The sequence below is a fragment of the Mustela putorius genome, unplaced genomic scaffold, assembly GCF_011764305.1.
Source record: "Mustela putorius furo isolate JIRA1106 unplaced genomic scaffold, ASM1176430v1.1 tig00003836_pilon_pilon_pilon, whole genome shotgun sequence".
In the NCBI taxonomy this organism is placed as follows: Eukaryota; Metazoa; Chordata; class Mammalia; order Carnivora; family Mustelidae; genus Mustela; species Mustela putorius.
This window is the reverse complement of record NW_025421989.1, coordinates 31662983-31681913: the sequence shown is the minus strand read 5'-3', so window position 1 is coordinate 31681913 and position 18931 is coordinate 31662983. Positions and strand designations below refer to the sequence as shown.

General features: G+C 36.6%; 1 protein-coding gene across 1 annotated transcript in view; it reads right to left on the bottom strand.

Annotated features, from left to right (window-relative positions):
• The window catches only part of CFAP47 (cilia and flagella associated protein 47), a 529980-nt gene that overhangs the window by 106370 nt on the left and 404679 nt on the right, over positions 1–18931 (bottom strand). Inside the window, exons 55-57 of the mRNA XM_045089444.1 lie at positions 15135–15243; positions 11117–11221; positions 7557–7713 (exon numbers count right to left, since the gene is read on the bottom strand). Of these exons, the coding sequence (XP_044945379.1) occupies positions 7557–7713; positions 11117–11221; positions 15135–15243 (371 nt within the window). The remainder of the gene's footprint in view (positions 1–7556; positions 7714–11116; positions 11222–15134; positions 15244–18931) is intronic.

Sequence of the window (18931 nt, the reverse complement as noted above, 5' to 3'; positions counted from 1 at the left end):
AAGAAACAAAGACAAAATAAAAGTATATCAATGCAATGTAATATTACAAAGCTGTTATATTTAGGTAGTTCTGTATGTCCTAACATGGAATAATCTCCAAATTATGTAATATGAAATTATGAAACAGAACTTTTTGTACAAAAAAGGGAAGAAATCCACAATGTACAATATTCTATAAAACAACTGGCCTGGACTCTTCAAAATGCCAATATTATAAGAGATAGAACAAGGTGGGAGGAAATTTTTAGCTTAAGGGAAACTTAAGAGATCTGGTAGTGCGCAACTGTAGCCCCAGCTACTTGGGAAACTGAGGCATGAGGATCGCTTGAGCCCAGGAGTTCTGGGCTGTAGTGTGGTATGCCAATCAGGTGTGCACACTAAGTTCGGCATCAATATGGTGATGTCCCAGGAGCAGGAGACCACCAGGTTGCCCCAGGAGGAGTGAACCAGCCCAGGTCAGGAATGGAGCAGATCAAAACTCCCGTGCTGATAACCAAATGCAATGCACAGCTCTTAATCAGGTCCCAGATTGGAAAAAAGATAAAATTTTTCAGTTATAAGGAACATTTTTGAGACAACTGGAGAAATTTTACTGTGGAGTATATATTAAATATTAATATATCTGTATTAAATCTATGTGTATGATATGGCTTTGGCTTTGTAGTTATGCCAGAGAAAGACCTTTCTCTAAGGCCATAGATGCCTTAGAGATGAAATTATGTATCTATAGGTAGACAGAGATGGGGTATAAAGCAAATTCCTCCCTAAATTAACAATTGACAAAGCAGAGGAATGTATATGAAAGCTATAGAACTTTTCATTGTACTGTGTTCTTCTATAGTCATGAAATTTTCCAAAATAAAAAGTTGTGTCTTAAAAAAAAAAAAAGTTGTATCTTGGGACAAAATTGAAGACCAAATGGCAAAAAAATAAAGTTAAAAATACAGTCCTATAGCTTTAATGAAAGCACATTTTATTATCTTTATAATGGATTTGTTCAAACCACACTGAGATACCACGTTACACAAGTTAGAATGGCCAAAATCAACAGGACAGGAAACAACAAGTGTTGAAGAGGATGTGGAGAAAGGGGAACCCTCTTACACTGTTGGTGGGAATGCAAGTTGGTGCAGCCACTTTGGAAAACAGTGTAGAGATTCCTTAAGAAATTAAAAATAGAGCTACCCTAGACCCTACAATTGCACTACTGGGTATTTACCCCAAAGATACAGATGTAGTGAAAAGAAGGGCCATCTGTACCCCAGTGTTCATAGCAGCAATGGCTACAGTCGCCAAACTGTGGAAAGAACCAAGATGCCCTTCAACGGACAAATAGATAAAGAAGATATGGTCCATATATACAATGGAGTATTATGCCTCCATCAGAAAGGATGAATACCCAAGTTTTGTATCAACATGCACAGGATTGGAAAAGATTATGCTGAGTGAAATAAATCAAGCAGAGAGAGTCAATTATCATACTGTTTCACTTACTTGTGGAACATAAGGAATAACATGGGAGACAACAGGAGAAGGAAAGGAAAAATGAATTGGGGGAAAAGAGAGGGAGAGATGAAGCTTGAGACTGTGGACTCTGAGAAACAAACAGAGTTTTGGAAGGGAGAGTGTAGGGGGTTGGGTGAGCCTGGTGGTGGGTATCAAGGAGGGCATGTATTGCATGAAGCACTGGGTGTGGTGCATAAACAATGAATCTTGAAACATTGAAACAATAAAATAAAATTAAGATATTAAAAAAAAGAAAAAGAAAAAAGAAAATGGAATTTGTGTAAAAGGAACTATTGGGGCATTAAAAAAACATAAATTGTACTTAATTCTCTATGAAAAGGAAATAAGCTCTATTGACATTAAGTATATGAGATGATAATGCTACATGTATATATTTCATAAGTAAATATATGCACATTGAAGTGTATTTGAGAAATATTTATTAATTGAGGTATATGATTTTCAAATATATTTTGAGACCTTTGTGTAAAGAGCAATGCTTCTGAAAGTATAGTCTTGTAACAAACTACACTGGAATAAATTATGCTGGTAGGGTCTTACCCCAGACATAATGAATCAGAATAACCTAGTGTGGACCTGGGAATATAAATTTGGTAAGTTCCCAATTATTAGTTACTGCCTTTTAAGATCTACTAAACAAGAAAAAAGGAGTTCTAAATATCAAGTCTCCTAAAAAGTGTCTAAAGTAAAAAAACAAAAAATTAATTATAAGCAAGTTGAATCTCATATTACTTTTCTGCTAAGCAGCTACAACAATAATTTTGTATCTAACTTTCCATACAAAAAAACCATTAGTTATTTGCTACAAGCAAAGCAAACTAAAACAATCCAATTAAACCAAGGTATGAAGAGATTGCTGCATATCTGATACTCCAACTGCCCACCAATCTCACGTTTCCCAATAATATTTATTTATTGATTGAAATACTTAGTACATTGTCTTACTTAGGGAGAGAATTTGAGAGTGTGGGAGTTTTTCTTATACCTATTTCTCTCTCTTTTTATGTATACATAAAGCTATGCATACTCTGATTGGCAATATACAATGATCACTACATATTGAACATAAATATGTATTCCACTCTGGAGGTACGTTAGATAAGAGGGCCTCCAGGGACAAGATTTTCATAAACTAATTCTAACATGTCAAATCAAATGCACTAGACATTGCCTCTCCCCATCCTGTAAGTATCATTAACAGGTCATAACTATGCTACATTGTGTGCTTTATTCCTTTACTGCTGGTGAACATGATGGTCATAATTAACCTTGAGTCAACAACTCAACACAGTACTTTGTTTACATCAATCAACCTTCAAAAATGGAAGCTGAAATTTGTAAAACTAATGTGATAATTGGTAGGTACACTTTTATCCCTATGTTATTTTGTTTTGTACTTCAATAAAACTATTAATGTCTGGAAAAGAATCCACTTACACTTATACATTTGAATCAAATCACTAATACTGCATTTAAATTTGAATTCAGTAGAGAGAGTGAATAATCTCAAGAATATAGCTATTTTAGTACAAAATAAATGAAAACTGTTACTTCACATGCATTAGTTAGTGCTTCATTCTTATATGTAACTTTTAGGTATAAAACCCATAGTGAGATTTCACAAACAGAATATCACATGAGATCAGAATATAATGTATACATGTATGTGTGTATGTATATTGCAGATATAGTCATTTTGAAATGTGTGTATGACAGTTTTCAGCATAAAACAGAATGTCAATACACATAATAGTGACTAAAGATTAAATTCCTGCTCTACCAACAAATATGCCAACTTTGAAACACTCATTTAGTTAAGAATAAAGCTATGAGTTAATGTAACCTCCGCCATTACTGAGCACAGATTAGCAGGTTTGGACTGTGGGTAGATGAGCAAGGGCACACACATATATATATATAATGGAGATGTGTCCTTAAGTTCCTAAATTCATCAGGTCCTAATTTCGAACATTTTGACTCAGATCAGTTCCTGGATACCTTTCCTTTTTCCATCTTTATTTCTGGCTAAGTAGAGTAGAAAATTTGAGAGCAGGGATTCGGGGGGACAGCATAATTACTGAAAAGAGAGGACTGGGGGAACTGAGTCCATTGATAGCAGTCACTGAACAAGGGTACATGTCCAGGCTGAACAAGGAGATCAAGACAAGAAATCCAAGCATGTGTTGAGGAGGCAGAGCCAGGGTTTGATGGCAGAGTCAAAAAAGAAAGGAGGGACCTGAAGAGCTGAGAAAATGCAAAAGGAATGGGAGTCAGAGGTATTTCCTGAGGTCCTTTGATTGGAGAAAGGGAGGTCTCTTTCCCTGAGATCTTAGGGCAGGAAGCAAGCAGAGAGGCAAGCCCCATTCTTTAGAGCCTTATCGGTATGGGGATTTATAAGCACCATCTGTAAGCAAACAAGTTAGAATGTCAGTTAGGTGGCCCTGGAGAAGACAGCTGGATGTGATGAGTTCAAGACAATGTTCCATCACTAACTCACTCTATGGTTTTGAGAAAATTCTAAGCCTCAGATTCCACATCTGAGAAGCCTCTCAGAGTTTTTTTTTTAAAGATTTGAGTATAGTCACATTTACAGAGTTCAAACGTGGTACCAAGTGAGTGTACAACGAACGCAAGTTTCCCAGGCTATCTGAAGGTTTTGTGTAGCATCCTGCTCCTCATGGGACTCATTAATGGTCTCCTTCGGAGAAGTCTTGACCATTCTCTGAGCATTTAGGCCATCTCCTCTCTAGTCATCTACCTCTTTTATCATTTAAAGGTGGCATGAATTAAGATATGAACAGACCCTTGAAATACAATCTTTTCAATACTTTGCCTTGTGTAATGTTCAACTGAAAAAACTAAGAGACAACATACAATAGAATTAATGAATTTAATTAAATAGAATTAAAAGTTCCTTGAAAATGTCAAAGGGCAACATTTCTGAGATAAGTGATTAAAATAGAAACAGCTATATATCAGCAAAAGAAAAGACATTAGAGAACTGGCAATATAAAAGCTTGAGAATGAGTCTGCAATTCTAAAAATGTTGCCTTCTTGGAAAAATAGCACATTTTGAAAGCTATCTTTTCATATATATCTTATCTATCCATCTGTCTATCGAAAGAAAAATCAGGAATGCAGGATCTGAAATACTGTGAGACCTCTCTCACTGAGCGACCACCAGCTTGGCGCTGTATTATGAAGTCTTGCTATCAACCTCCCTAAGGGAATTCTGTGAATTGTGTAGTATCTACAGAAACACCGACATCTTTTGAAAGATAGCAAGGGATTGTATATCATGAAGTAATTTTAAGACATTTGTAAATATTTAAATAAGAAGCTATTAATTTTGTACCTTTTAAAATAAGTATATTGGCATACGGGTTGAATTTTTTTGTCTTTTGTTAGTCACACTTCCTTATGGCCCTTCAACAATTCAGGCCAAATGTTGAGGCCCACCCACCAAGGAATACGAATGCAAGAAGAGAAGAACATGGTAGCTAGAAAAAACTGAACCCACAAAAGAAAGAGGGAGGAGGTTATGACAGAGAGAAAAAGAGAAACTTCATTATCAAGAAAAGGAAAAGAGAAGTATTTTCATAAAGGAAAAGGAGAAAGTGAAGGAAAAGAAGATAACAGAGGTTGTTGTCTTCTTTCTCCTCAGGTTGAAGGCAGGGGGAGAACCTGAGGGTCTGAACTTTTACTCAAGAGAGAAGGAGTTTACTTAAAAGAGACTGTTTTAAAATATGAAAGACTAATAAATCTTTCATTGTCAAGCTTACTGTTTTTTCCTGTTACATAGCAAGAGCATTTTAGACCAATTAAAGAAAATCAAGAAGCCACAAATTACTTCATAATTTATTTCTAATGTTAATAATCTCGATCCAATATGTTTTTATAACATTCTCATAGTTAAGGAGTGATCTGGCTGCAAGTGCCTTGAAAATTCTATTCCTTGAACAGATCTATTTATCAGCCTTGTGTGCTGTTCCCATACCAGAAATTCTGAGCCCCGGAAGTGGTACAAACTTCACAAACACATATTTTCTTGGTGCCTCTCTAAATTTGTGGTTTCCAATCCCAACCAAATACAATACGTTTCATATTTTTATTCTGTCAGCTCCATCCTCCATTCTCTCCAACAATTATTTCAAACCACTGGGCCACTCATCAAATCTCTTACTCTATCCCCTTTTCCCAGCAGATAAAAACACAAGCAAAAATGCACTTAATTCCCAAGTGCCTCTGAGACCTAACAATTTATCTACAGTCACATTTGTTTTATCCTATCTCTACCTGTCCAGAGGGAGAAATGTCCCTCCTTCACCTGAAGCCTGAGCTTAGTCCTCCCAGAGCCTTACCCATCAGTTAAGCCCCAACTCCTTTACAGCTTTAACTTCCGCTCAACCCTGCCTGCTTCTTTCTGACTCTACATATGCTCACATCTTTTCCATATTAAAATGCTGACTTCCTTGAGTCTACAATCAACTTTTAGTAAATACTGGCATGTCTCTCATCACCACCGAAGTTTTCACAAGGGAATTATACAATAGATGACATTATATTCTTAATTTTTACTTAATTATTTCATACTAAGAGCAGGAGGAGACGATTAGGAAAGATGAAAATATCAACAGGTAAATGACAGCGTTCGGTATCAGCATTAATCAAAAAAACAGTCATTTGCAATCATGATAAAATACGATTTTGCCTCCATCAGATGATGAAGATTATGGAGAATGGTACTGGTCAGAGTTTATAGGCAGAAGTACTGTCTGTAATATACTCTTGAGAGCAGCACAAATTGCAATAGTGTAACCATCCTGGAGAGCAAGTTGGTTATTTATATCAAAAACCTTAACATGCATGCATTTCTTCTGGCCCAACAATTGAGCTATATACAATGAATTGTGGTGGTAGTAGTAGTAGTAGTTTTAGTAGATGTAGTAATAACATTTGAAAAGATAAAATTAGTAATGTCTAATATTAGATTTAAAATGTGTTTCAGAAAACTTGTAATGAGTTGATTTTCAGACTTTCGTTATTTGGTCTTTTAATAAAAAGTGATCAGAAACCCCACATAATCTAATTTAAAAACATGTATCTTCAATATTACATGAAAAAAAACCCAAGTTTTTTACAACTGAAATTTAATCCAAATATGTTATTTATGAAGAAAAGAGGGTGCATCCACTGTGGATAACAGTATGAATGTTAATCATAAAGCTAAAATTAGAAGTACCCTACTATCCAGTAATCACACGACTGGGTGTTTACCACAAAAATACAAAAATACTGGGATGCCTGGGTGGCTCAGTTGGTTAAGCCACTGCCTTTGGCTTAGGTCATGATCCCAGGATCCTGGGATCGAGTCCCCTGTCGGGATCCTTGCTCAGTGGGGAGCCTGCTTCTCTCTCTGCCTCTGCCTGCTACTTTGCCTGCTTGTGCTAGCACTCTCTTTCTCCCTCTGACTAAATAAATAAATAAATAAAATCTTTAAAAAAATATACAAAAACACATTCAAAGGGATACACGTGCACCCCTATGTTTATATGATGATGATACTGGATGATGTATGAAATTATTAAATTGCTATATTGTACACCTGAAACCAATACAACACTGTATGTTAGCTGTAAGAGAATTAAAACTTAATAAAAAAGAACCAGAATACTAGAATTCCTAAAAACTTTGAAGGAATAAGCATTGGCATATTTGGGTCATGTCATAAGAATCTTACAAATCTACTACCTTACATATTTGGCTTTACAGATAAATTGGAAGAACTTGACTTGGTACATAGATTTCTAATTTCTGATTCTAGATCCACCATTTATAAGTTGTGATTTCAGCCAAGATATTTCATCTCTCATACCTTGTTTTCTCTTTTATAAAGTAATGCTATTGAAATAGCTAATGGATCTCTAAATTGTCCATTACCGCTAATATGGTTGGATTTTGTGATAAAATAAGTTTGACTGATTACAAAATAACATATGTAAAATATATTTTTAAAAAATCCAACTTACTTGTTAGTATAATATTGACCAAAACATCTTCTTTGGTGGGATTTTGGAAAGGTATAACAATAGATGAATGAAGACGGAGGTATGTAGTTACTTTTTCTACGTCTATAGGCTGGGGGAACAGTCCTACTCCAGAGAGGTAGAATATCCATTCTTTAAACTGTTTAAAGATAAACATGCATGACATATATATCCTAATTACATACATTTTATTTGCAACACTTAATAAATGTAATATGCATAAAAACCTTGGTAGATAAGCAATATTGCAGGGTGCCTGGGTGGCTCAGTCAGTTGACTCTTGATTTCAGCTCAGGTTGTGAACTCAGGGTCTTCAGATGGAGTCCCATGTTGGGCTCCACTCAGTGGAGAGTTTGCTTCTCTCTTTCTCTTTGCCCCTCCCCCCTGCTCATGTGCTCTCTAAAATAAATAAATGAATCCTTATATTAAAAAAAAAACTTTGTTGTTAATATTTAATCTGCATCATTATATATTTTTTCTTTTCCAAATTCCTTTTGATTTTATTGAATATTCAATGTATTTCTGCACTAAAAAAAGAGGGCAAAAGATTATTAATACTCAACTATGGAACACCTTTCTATGCATAAGAGGTTACTTATAGTAATATCAAAGAGAAATCCTAATGTAAACCTTGTATTTATGCTCAGGGTTTTTTAAAAAAAATCAGTTTGTCTAGCAAACTGGAAAGTAAACACTGCATGAAGTTTCCAAAATCCTAGAGTGATTTTCAAATGAAATTCAGATGGATATCACATGAAGGATGAGATGGTGAGGCACAGATTGAAGTCCCATTAAAAGGAAGTATGCAGGGGTGCCTGGGTGGCTCAGTGGGTTAAAGCCTCTGCCTTCGGCTCAGGTCATGATCTGAGGGTCCTGGGATTGAGTCCTGCATCGGGCTCTGCTCAGCGGGGAGCCTGCTTCCCTCTCTCTCTCTGCCTGCTTCTCTGCCTACTTGTGAACTCTCTCTCTGTGTCAAATAAATAAATAAATAAAATCTTTAAAAAAAAAAAAAGGAAGCATGCATACCTGCACGCCACAGTATTTATCCCTACTGCCTAGGACAGTGTATGTTCTGTTATGACATGACAAGGAAGAATGGCTCAAAAATTACATGAAGGAGATTGCATGTAGCTGTTGTTCTTATCTGGGTTTCATAAACCTGCTGAACAGTGTTTGAAAATGTTTCCTTTGTGTTCATTTAGAATAAAAGTCCTGAGAGCACAACAGACTGTGATTCTGTTCTGCACTGAATACTTTGCTAACGTTCCAGATGAATAAAGAGGTCACAAAATGAAAACCAACAAACAATAACCTAGTTTATAATTTCTTAAACTACATAGATGTGTCCAAGCCTCCAATAAAAAGGGAAACATTTAAGACTGTTTCAAACTAGGACAGTTGGTGACAGTAAACCCATAAAATGCTGTCTCTGCATAGGAAGGATTAAAGGTAAATTTTATCTGTACGTATCTTCAAATGCCTGCACTTCTTTTAGTTAGAGATTCTACTAGCAGAATACAAGTGCAATATATTTTCACTTACAATGTCCTGTCTCCACACAATAGAATGACCAGAATCAAGCAACAGGGTTCAATTATATTCACAACTTTTTTTTACATTAATTACTTATTTTGGCTACTTAATAAAAATCAATCCTGGATGACAGCAATGAAGTTACTTTAAGCCACTGGGAATGAGCTGAACTACAAAAACAAGAAGGCCATGTTTTCAGGTTTCACCAAGTGGCCTGGAATATTGGAGCTTCTAAATTAAACCACATCCCACTATTATTGAACACTAGTATCCAACAACTGCCCTGGCATTGCTTAAATTATCCCTGGGTTCAGAGAGGGGAATTAAAAAAAGTATCCAAACAATCATGTGCACTAAAAAAATAATAATAATAATAATGTTTTCGCCCATATTTATCTCAAACTTTTTTGAAAGAAGACACAGCACAACCTTTAAATATCCAATTCCACGGTGCCTGGGTGTCTCAGTCAGTTAAGCCTCCAACTCTTGACTTCAGCTCAGGTCATGATCTCAGTGCTGTGAGGACCCCAGTGGAGCCCCATAGTGGGCTCCGCACTCAGTGAGGAGTCTGCTTGAGATTCTCTCAGTCTCCCTCTGTCCCCACCCCTGCTTGCATGCTCTCTCTCTCTCTAAAATATATAAATAAATGTTTTAAAAAATATTTCTGCCTTATTAAAAGTATTTTTTTTTTTAATTTTTTATTTTTTATTAAAAGTATTTTTGTAGAAGAAATAATCTCTACTATACTTTCCTTCTTCTGTATGAAAAAGATCATTGTTTTTATTTTTAATATTTATGAGAATCAAGCATACTTCCAGAACATTGCTTCAGTTTATGTAAATGTCAGTCATCATGTAAGAAATTTAATAGCCTCAGATTTTTTCTTCTGAAGGCAAATTACACATTTTCTTGGAAAGGAGGATATTCCAGTCACCCACAGGTCTCGTACTGACATGGGGTCCCCTATATTATATTTGATTCCATTGCCTCTCAGGTGGCATGTTTTGTAAGCTCATTGGTGTCCTGTAGGATTTAAAGCACATATCTCCATTTACATTCCTCCTCATAACACTTGAAGAAATAAAAAGTAATAATAATTGTCAAAAGTTATGTAAAATTTTCATCGGCGGTAAGAGAGTTATAATAGTCTGTAGGTAGCTGCAAAAAACTGTCAAGAAGACAGGCTGAAGTCACATGTCCTGGGTTCAGGTCCAAGTTAAACCTCTTACTAGCTGCCTGACCTTAATTTCCTTGTATCCGTTTCCTGATTCATAAAATGAATTGATAGTTCTTCCACAGGACTGTGGTGAGAATGAGTTGATAAAATTCTTAGAATGGCATGTAGCAAGTTTAGAGATGCTTAAAAAATTATTAATTATTATTATTTTTGTTTATTTTTTAAAAGTTATTTATTTGGCAGAGAGCATGTGTGAACAGGATGAGGGGCAAAGGGAGAGAATCTCAAGCAGACTCTGTGCAGAGTGTGGAGCCCAATGTGGGGCCTGGTCTTAGGACCCTGAGATCATGACCTGAGCCAAAACCAAGAGTTGGATGCTTAACTGAGTCACACAGTTGCCCCTTAACTATTATTGCTTTAAAAAAATTATTATTAATCAGTAACACTGTACAGATAAAATACTATGAAAGAATAATACAGTATTTGTAAGATCACATTTTCTACAGTTTCATATTTAAGTTCATGAAAATATGAATAAACATTAAGTCAGGAAATTAACATAAATGCTAACAAAATGGCATTTCCATTAAAATACCTATATTTTAAATCTGGTTGTATGTTCACCTTCACTCAAGTAATCTAAGGATTTAAAGATGCCTTCTTTAGATGCCTCCACATGCACAATGTATGCTGCGTTTCCAAAAGTTGATTTAATTAACAATTTACAATGAACTTGTTTTGCTTGCAAAATATGTCAAGTGAATGAATTAGCCTTATTTATTGATTCTGAAATTTAATGAACTTGACTTGGTCCAAGAATAGTCTATTATACCTGAGTACAGCAGAAGGTGATAGAAACTTGATGACCAGTTCTTCCAAGAGCCGAAGGAAAAAAGTGAACTGATACCTCTTTAATGGAGTAAGGAGAGACGGTCAGCTATGTAAATTCAGAGAGAAAAAAAAATCAATGCTTTTGTTTGAGCCAGGATCTTTGCATGCTAGGTATATGGCAGGTTGATTTTTGTGTGATTAGTGTGTTGCCTTGTATGTGCTACCCATTCTTAGTATGTCTGCTTGGTGAAGACTGGTATAATGGCCACAGTAAACAGTGTTTAGTAGTGTTTACCCCATGTTCTTCCTCCAGGCAATGACCACATGGAGTTACTCGCTTTGTAAAAGGAAATCAGGATGAATCTTTAGAGCTGAGTAAGAACCCCATATAAGCTGAGTAAGAACCCCAAGTAACAGAAATAAGCATATTTTTTTAAGAACCTATAGCTTATAAATCCCAAGATACATGTGAAACCACCGAGAACCTAACTTTTAGCCCTGATGATGTCAAAAGAGATGAACTGATTGTAAGCATAGATGTAAGGAAGGTTTCTTTTTATTTTTTAAGATTTTATTTATTTATTTGACAGACAGAGATCACAAGTAGGCACAGAGGCAAGCAGAGAAAGAGAAGGGCAAGCAGGCTCCCCGCTGAGCTGAGAGCCCGATGCAGGGCTCGATCCCAGGACCCTGAGACCATGACCCAAGCCAAAGAAAGATGCTTAACCCACTGAGCCACCCAGGCGCCCCAGGAAGGTTTCTTTAGTATACATTGAAGTGTTCCTTTTTGTCTGATCACACACACACTCAAGGTGTGACCTGTTAGAATAACTTGAGTCTGAGCAGTATTAGAATGGGTTACCTTTTTAGAGATTGTGAAAGAAGCCAGCAACTCCATCAAAATGCTATACTGCGAATAATATAATCAGCTCTTACAGAATGATAAAATGAGGGGCACCTGGATGGCTCAGTAGGTTAAAGCCTCTGCCTTCAGGTCATGATCCCAGGGTGCTGGGATGGAGCCCCACATCGGGCTCTCTGCTCAGCGGGGAGCCTGCTTCCTCCTCTCTCTCTACCTGCCTCTCTGCCTACTTGTGATCTCTGTCAAATAAATAAATAAAATCTTTTTTTAAAAAAAGAATGATAAAATGAAAAGGCATATGTCTTAAAAGTTAATTTTTTTCACTACTGTATTTTTCACAATAACTTTTGAAAATATAAAACTGCAATACAGTAGTGTCATTCGAATCCTTGTAGAATGTAGCACTTAGTGTTTAATAATAATGCTCTGATAATGACCATGGAATACAAACACAATTTATTGTTATAACAGTCACCTCCTTACTCTATATATGTGTGGTTATTCTATAGCAAATATTTTTATCTCAGGCTGGCTCTCACTCTGAGAGTTAATCACTTAAGTTTATGTATAAATAAGGAGTACAAATTAATTTTAATATCAACCTTAGCAAAAAAAGTTGTATTTCATATATTCTTTCAATTTAGCAAATATGAAAAAAGTTCTCTGTATAGTTAGATAGATATAAAGAAATCATCTGCTTTATTAGAAAAATGACATACTACTACATTAACTTGGATTTTAATTCTAGTTCCACCACTTACTAACCATGTGGTTTAAGTATTTTAGCTTCTCTGGCCTCAAATTCCTCTTCCCTAAATATATGTCAGAAGCATATGGTGCAGATTGAGGTAGTGTATATAGCCGAACAGTAACTCAATAAAATTCCTTTATTTTCACCTAAAATTCACTGAAAAATCCCATGGTTTCAAGGAAAGGAAGATAAACACTATTGGTTGCAATTTATCTGTAGCAAATGTACTGGTTTAGTGTAATGGCATATAAATACTATGTTAAATATAGGACCTGTTGGAAACTTGCAAACATTTAATTACAAGCAAGTGTCATCATAATAGCCAATTCCAATATGTGAGTTTACACTGGATCTTAGCTGAAGAGAGGAAGATTATCGGAACAGCTGAGTAAAGTTAAATTTGGACGGATACTAGATGATGTGGGAGATTAATTATGCTATTATGAAATATAATCTGAAGTACTTAGTGTTGAAATAGCATGATGCCTATAACTCACCTTCAGACTGAACAGTAAGAAATATAAGAGAAAGAAAACAAATATAGCAAATCATGAACATAAGAACCAAGGTAGAAGGTGTAAGTTTGTGCACTATACTATTCTTTCAACTTCTGCATCTGTTTGAAATTTTCCATAGTATATAGTCGATGGGAAGCACATTTTTTATATCATTATTTTCCTTGATAATCAGTCTATGCTTACTTTTGAAGGATTTATGAGTAAACATCAATATTTTAAAGTCCTTACCTATGTAAACATGAACACTATACAACAAAGCCAAGAATAAAATTATACATGTATGTGTGTATACATATATAAAATTATATAAGTATGAGTGTGTGTATATATATATAGTCTTTCCATTTATTATCATTATCACTAATGTGTGCTCCTATTTGTTCTCTAATATATAATAGTATTTTTCTCATCTATAAATTTATTTTTGAGTTGTTTTCCAATATTCAAGTTAAATGCATACTCAGAGCTCAAAAGTATGTATGATAAATGTATAAAGGAATGAATGGACAAGAAACCATGGTTAAAATGTTAAAGCAGAGTCCATATTCTTCATTATGTAATATAAAATGATACCTGAAATATACCACATTTGTTTTCTCTTAGACCACAGTTCATATTCTTCTGTAAAAGTGGTGATATAAATAATATAAAAACACCACTTTCTATTGAGGTATTTCATGTATTTATAAACCATATCCTGACCACCATATTCTGTTTAATTTATGTAAAATACAGTGTTAAGTAATACAAGCATGTGTGTACATTTTAGTATAGTTATTCTAACATAACCTATATATGCAATTTTAGCAATATAATGATTAGTGATACCTAATTTGACATATCATGGCAGTTAAGAACTAATTTCATATCATGATACTATAAATTGGCAACCACTCATTGATAAGAGATAGGTATTAAGATACAAATGAAATCACGCTGTAGATTTCTTAATCACTAAGTAGCAAATAGTAAAAGCCTTTATTTAAATATTATATCTAACACAGTTTCATGATTTACTGTGAGATCCTCCGAAGAAAAAAATCTATCAAAATTATCATTTTGGGGGCGCCTGGGTGGCTCAGTGGGTTAAAGCCTCTGCCTTTGGCTCAGGTCATGATATCAGGGTCCTGGGATCGAGCCCCACATTGGGCTCTGTGCTCCACAAGGAGACTGCTTCCTCCTCTCTCTCTGCCTGCCTCTCTGTATACTTCTGATCTCTGTCAAATGGGTGGATGGAATATTTAAAAAAAATTATCATTTTGAAGTTTACCTGAAAACATGGTTTTGGTATTCATTGGGCATATTTGGTATCATATGCTTGGAAATAAAGCTATTGATGCTAAACCTTCAGATCTTGTTTTGTTACTTGTGGGAGGAGATAAGTGATTGGGCTCATTGACTGGTACTAGTCTCTGCTAGGGGACCAAGGAGTGAGAAATGGGGGAGAGAAAGGAGAGAGGGTCAGAGCTGTTCACATTGTTTGGAAGTGGAGGACAGGTGATGGGCAGGAACTCAAGTGCTGGAAGGAACTAGCCTCTCAGAACCCTGGAAACATAGAAAAATTGCTGAGTCAGTATCATACTACTGGAAAATGGTTTCCAAATGTGATTACTAAAATGGTCAGCAATAAAGCACAGCCAGTTTACTGAGAGTCCAGTGGTATGACACTGGCATATGGAATTTTAAAAATTTATATGAACACAATATTGCCTTTTTTGATAAATTAAAATGGGGGTAAATATGTATGTATATAAATTCTATTTTTAAATTTGAAGCATTTGAAACCTTATTAATAAATCAAATGATAATACCCCACAGTGTACTCCAAAATCAGTATTGAAAAATGCTCTAATAGAGGCAGGTTACTTGGATTTCCAAATATACTTACTGATGATCTGTTAACATCCAAGACAAAATTTTCAGGATTACTGTTTGTTGCTTGCAATTCTAAGGTCTCATGTGTAGGATTAACTAAAGGAATGATCTGAGTGGCATGCCTAGAAAGAAAAATGAAGTAAGCAAACTTGTTCATAAACTTGTTCAATGATAATTTTATAAACTTGATGACTATCATGGGTTGAACTGCATACCCCAAAAATATATATTTAAGTTCTAACTCCCAATATCTCAGAATGTGACCTTATTTGGAAAGAGGGTCAGTGTAGATATAACTTGCTAAGATGTGATCATACTGGAATAGAGTGGCTCTTAAACCGTTATGACTGGTGTTCTTATAAGATAATGTGAAGACACATGACAAGATGACCATATGGCAATGGAGGAGGAGACTGAAAAGATGCACCTCTAAATCAAGGAATACCAAGGATTGCTGGTAAGCACTAGAAGCCACAAGAGGAAAGGAAGGATTCTCCCTTATTGGTTTCAGAGGGAGCATGGTCCTGCTGAAACCCTGACTTCAAATTTCTAGCCTCTGGAACTGTTAGACAATATGTTTCTGTTGTTTTAATCCACCCAGTGTGTGATATTTGTTATGACATATCTAGGAAACTAATAAAATGACTTGTATGAGTTTCAAAATAAGAATAATCATGTATGCACTAATGGTACTTTGCTAAATTAGTCCTTGATTTTCTACTTCTGAGACCAAATGTTATTCCACACTGTTTTTGGAGAAATATTTACTCACTATTTTGTAACTATTAAATTCAAGCAAAAAGGTTAACATAGTCTAAAAATAATAATAATGAGTTTAATAACTTAAATTCATAAGTTCTGTCCATTACATTGAAAAGATCCAAACCAATGATGAGTAAATACAGAAAAAAAAATATGGCTGGTATTTATTTTCAGAGCAAAGACTAATCAAGAGGATTCGTAATTCTTACTTTACCATCATTTCTAATACCTTTTGATGTATAGCATGAAAACTGTTATCCTACAGAAATGCAGTGTAAAACCACACTGAGATACCACCTCACACCTGTTAGGATGGTGTCATTTAAAAAAAAATAAGTGTTGGCAAGGATGTGGAGAAAATGGAACACTGGTACCCCACTGATGGAAATATAAATTGGAACAGCTACTTTGGCAAACAATAGTAGGGTTCCTCAAAAAAATTTAAAAAGTAGTACTATAGGTGGAGGACAAGATGGCAGGGAAGTAGGAGGAGGCGCCTTTTAAACATGTACCCTAAAGTGAGTTGATTACTTACCAAAGAACTGCAATCACCCATGAAATCAGCCTGAGATCAGAATTATACACGTCTGGATCTCTACAGGGGCAGAAGACACCAGTGGGCAGGTAAAGCGGAGTGGGAACGCAGGACTGATATCGGAAGATAAACAAAAGGGGGCAGGAGCCACCAGAGGTGACCGGTTGGAAAGTAATACCCCAGTATGAGAGTGCCGTGCCTCTGGGGACCAGCATTAACTTGGAGACTGGCTGAAAGCACTCAAAAAGAGCAAAGGATCGCAGGGGGCGGGGAATTGTGGGAATCAGGGCAGCTAGGGACAGGGGCTTAAGTCCCTGGTCCCAGGACAGCCACCTCTGGCACTGAGCCAGAGAGAGTGCGGCAGAGAAACCAGGTCTTGGTCCCTAAGCCGCCAGCGCACCCGAGAACGCGTGGGTTCTGGCTCCTGTGAGGGGATGGCAGAACGCGTGAGCCCTGCTACAAAGTCTGAGATACAGGCGTCCCTCATCCTCCCCTAAGAGAGTTACAAAGGCCCAGCCACTGCTCTTTGACCCGCGCCATTGTTTCAGAGCCCAAGACGTGCGCCCTAATCTCTCCCCTGACAGAGGTATGCAAAAGCCCAGCCCGGTGCTTTTGGACCTGCGCCCCGTTCTCAGTGCCTGAGACGCGTGCGCGACCCACAGCCTCCCCTGAAAGAGGTGCGCGCAAGCCGGGTGCTCTTACACCCAGAAAGACCAGGCGCTCCCAGCCCGGGCCAGCGGGAAAATCTCAGTGTGCGATCGCTGCTTGGAACCTCTCTGGCGGTCTGGAGTTCCCAGACAGCCGCCACTGCTGTGGCTTTGGGTACAAGCAAAAGATCCTGCGTCCCCAGGGACCATGACTCAGAACCTACTCTGCCAGTGGCCAAGGGGGAACTTATTTGGGCTCTGCAGCCAAACTGAGGCTTCTCTCTGAGAGGGAGGTCAGGGTACAGTTTGATTTCCTCTAAAACTACAAAAACCATCAAAAGAGGTCAAGGTGAGAGAAAAAGAAAGTGAACAAACATAAAAAACCGCCAGAGAACAAAAGCCTGAAAAAAACCAGTTTCCTCAGAGCCCAGCCCCTTGAGGGGGGGCAGGATGACTTAACTCAGGGAACATCACTAACTGAAAACCCACGTGGCAGGCCCCTCCCCCAGAAAACAAACCAAAAAGGAAAAAAAAAAAAAAAGACTGCAAGAGAACAACTACCACTACTTCATAGGACAATTTTTATTTTTAACTCATTCCCACTATTCTGGTTCATTTTTTTTTATATAGATAATTTTTTAACCTATTTACCATCACAGTGAGCTGTCCAGTACATCAAATTCCATAATAACCTTCTAACCTGAACTTTTTGATACATACACCTTTGTTTTTCTTTTACATTTCTATATTTTGAATTTCTTTTTTTTAAATTTTAGTTTAGTCTAGTTTATTCCTTTTTATTTTTCTTTTCTAATATTCATATAGAGTTAAACTTCAAAGTAATCCCCTTTCCCCAATCAATACTACCCCTATAGGCAAACCAATTTTTAATCCCGCTTTATCTTAGGAAAGTTGAGTCCTTTAACAAAGATATCAAGATACATCTAGGAAGAACCAAAACAACCTTCCACGCCCACACTGAGAATTTATAACCACTCTCCCATCTTCTTCTGTGTTTTTGTGTTTGTCCTGAAGTATATAAATCTTATACTTGGGTTCTTTTTGACGAGGTTCTTCCTTTATTTGCGTATATATATTTTTTTCTTGTGTCATATACTTTTATCAGTGTTTTTGTTTGTATACTTCATAAATCGTACATTGGGGCCCATTTGGGCTGAACCTTCTCTTTCATCTTCCCTTTCTTTCCTGTCTCTCTCTCTCTTTTTTTTTCTTTTTCTTTTCTTTTGTCTCTCGTTTGGGTGGGGAATCCTGATTGCTCAGAAGCGCTCCAGAGTGCACCTTGACTGCACCATGGTCAATACATCCAGCTACATCTGTTCAGTCATCTCTCACCAAAATGACTAGGAGGAGGAATGCCCAACAGAAGAAAAACACAGAGGATGGACCTTCTGCAACAGAGCTAACGGCTATCAACATAGACAATATGTCGGAAAGAGAATTCAGGCTAACAATTATCCAGGCAATAGCTAGGTTGGAGAAAGCCATGGATGACCGAACGGAACTAATTAGGGCTGAACTGAAAGCGACCAGACAGGATGCTCACAATGTTAGGGCTGAGTGGAAAGCTACCAGGGATGAGTTTCACAATGCTCTCAATGAGTTCCAATCTAATCTAAATTCTCTCAAAGCTAGGGTAACTGAGACAGAAGGTAGATTTAGTGATCTGGAAGACAAACAGATAGAGAGAAAGGATCAGGAGGAAGCCTGGAACAAACAGCTTAGAAACCAAGAAAAAAGAATCAGGGAAATAAATGATGCCATGAAACGTTCCAATGTCAGAATTATTGGAATACCTGAAGGAGATGAGAAAGAAAGAAGACTAGAAGACATAGTGAACAAGTTCTT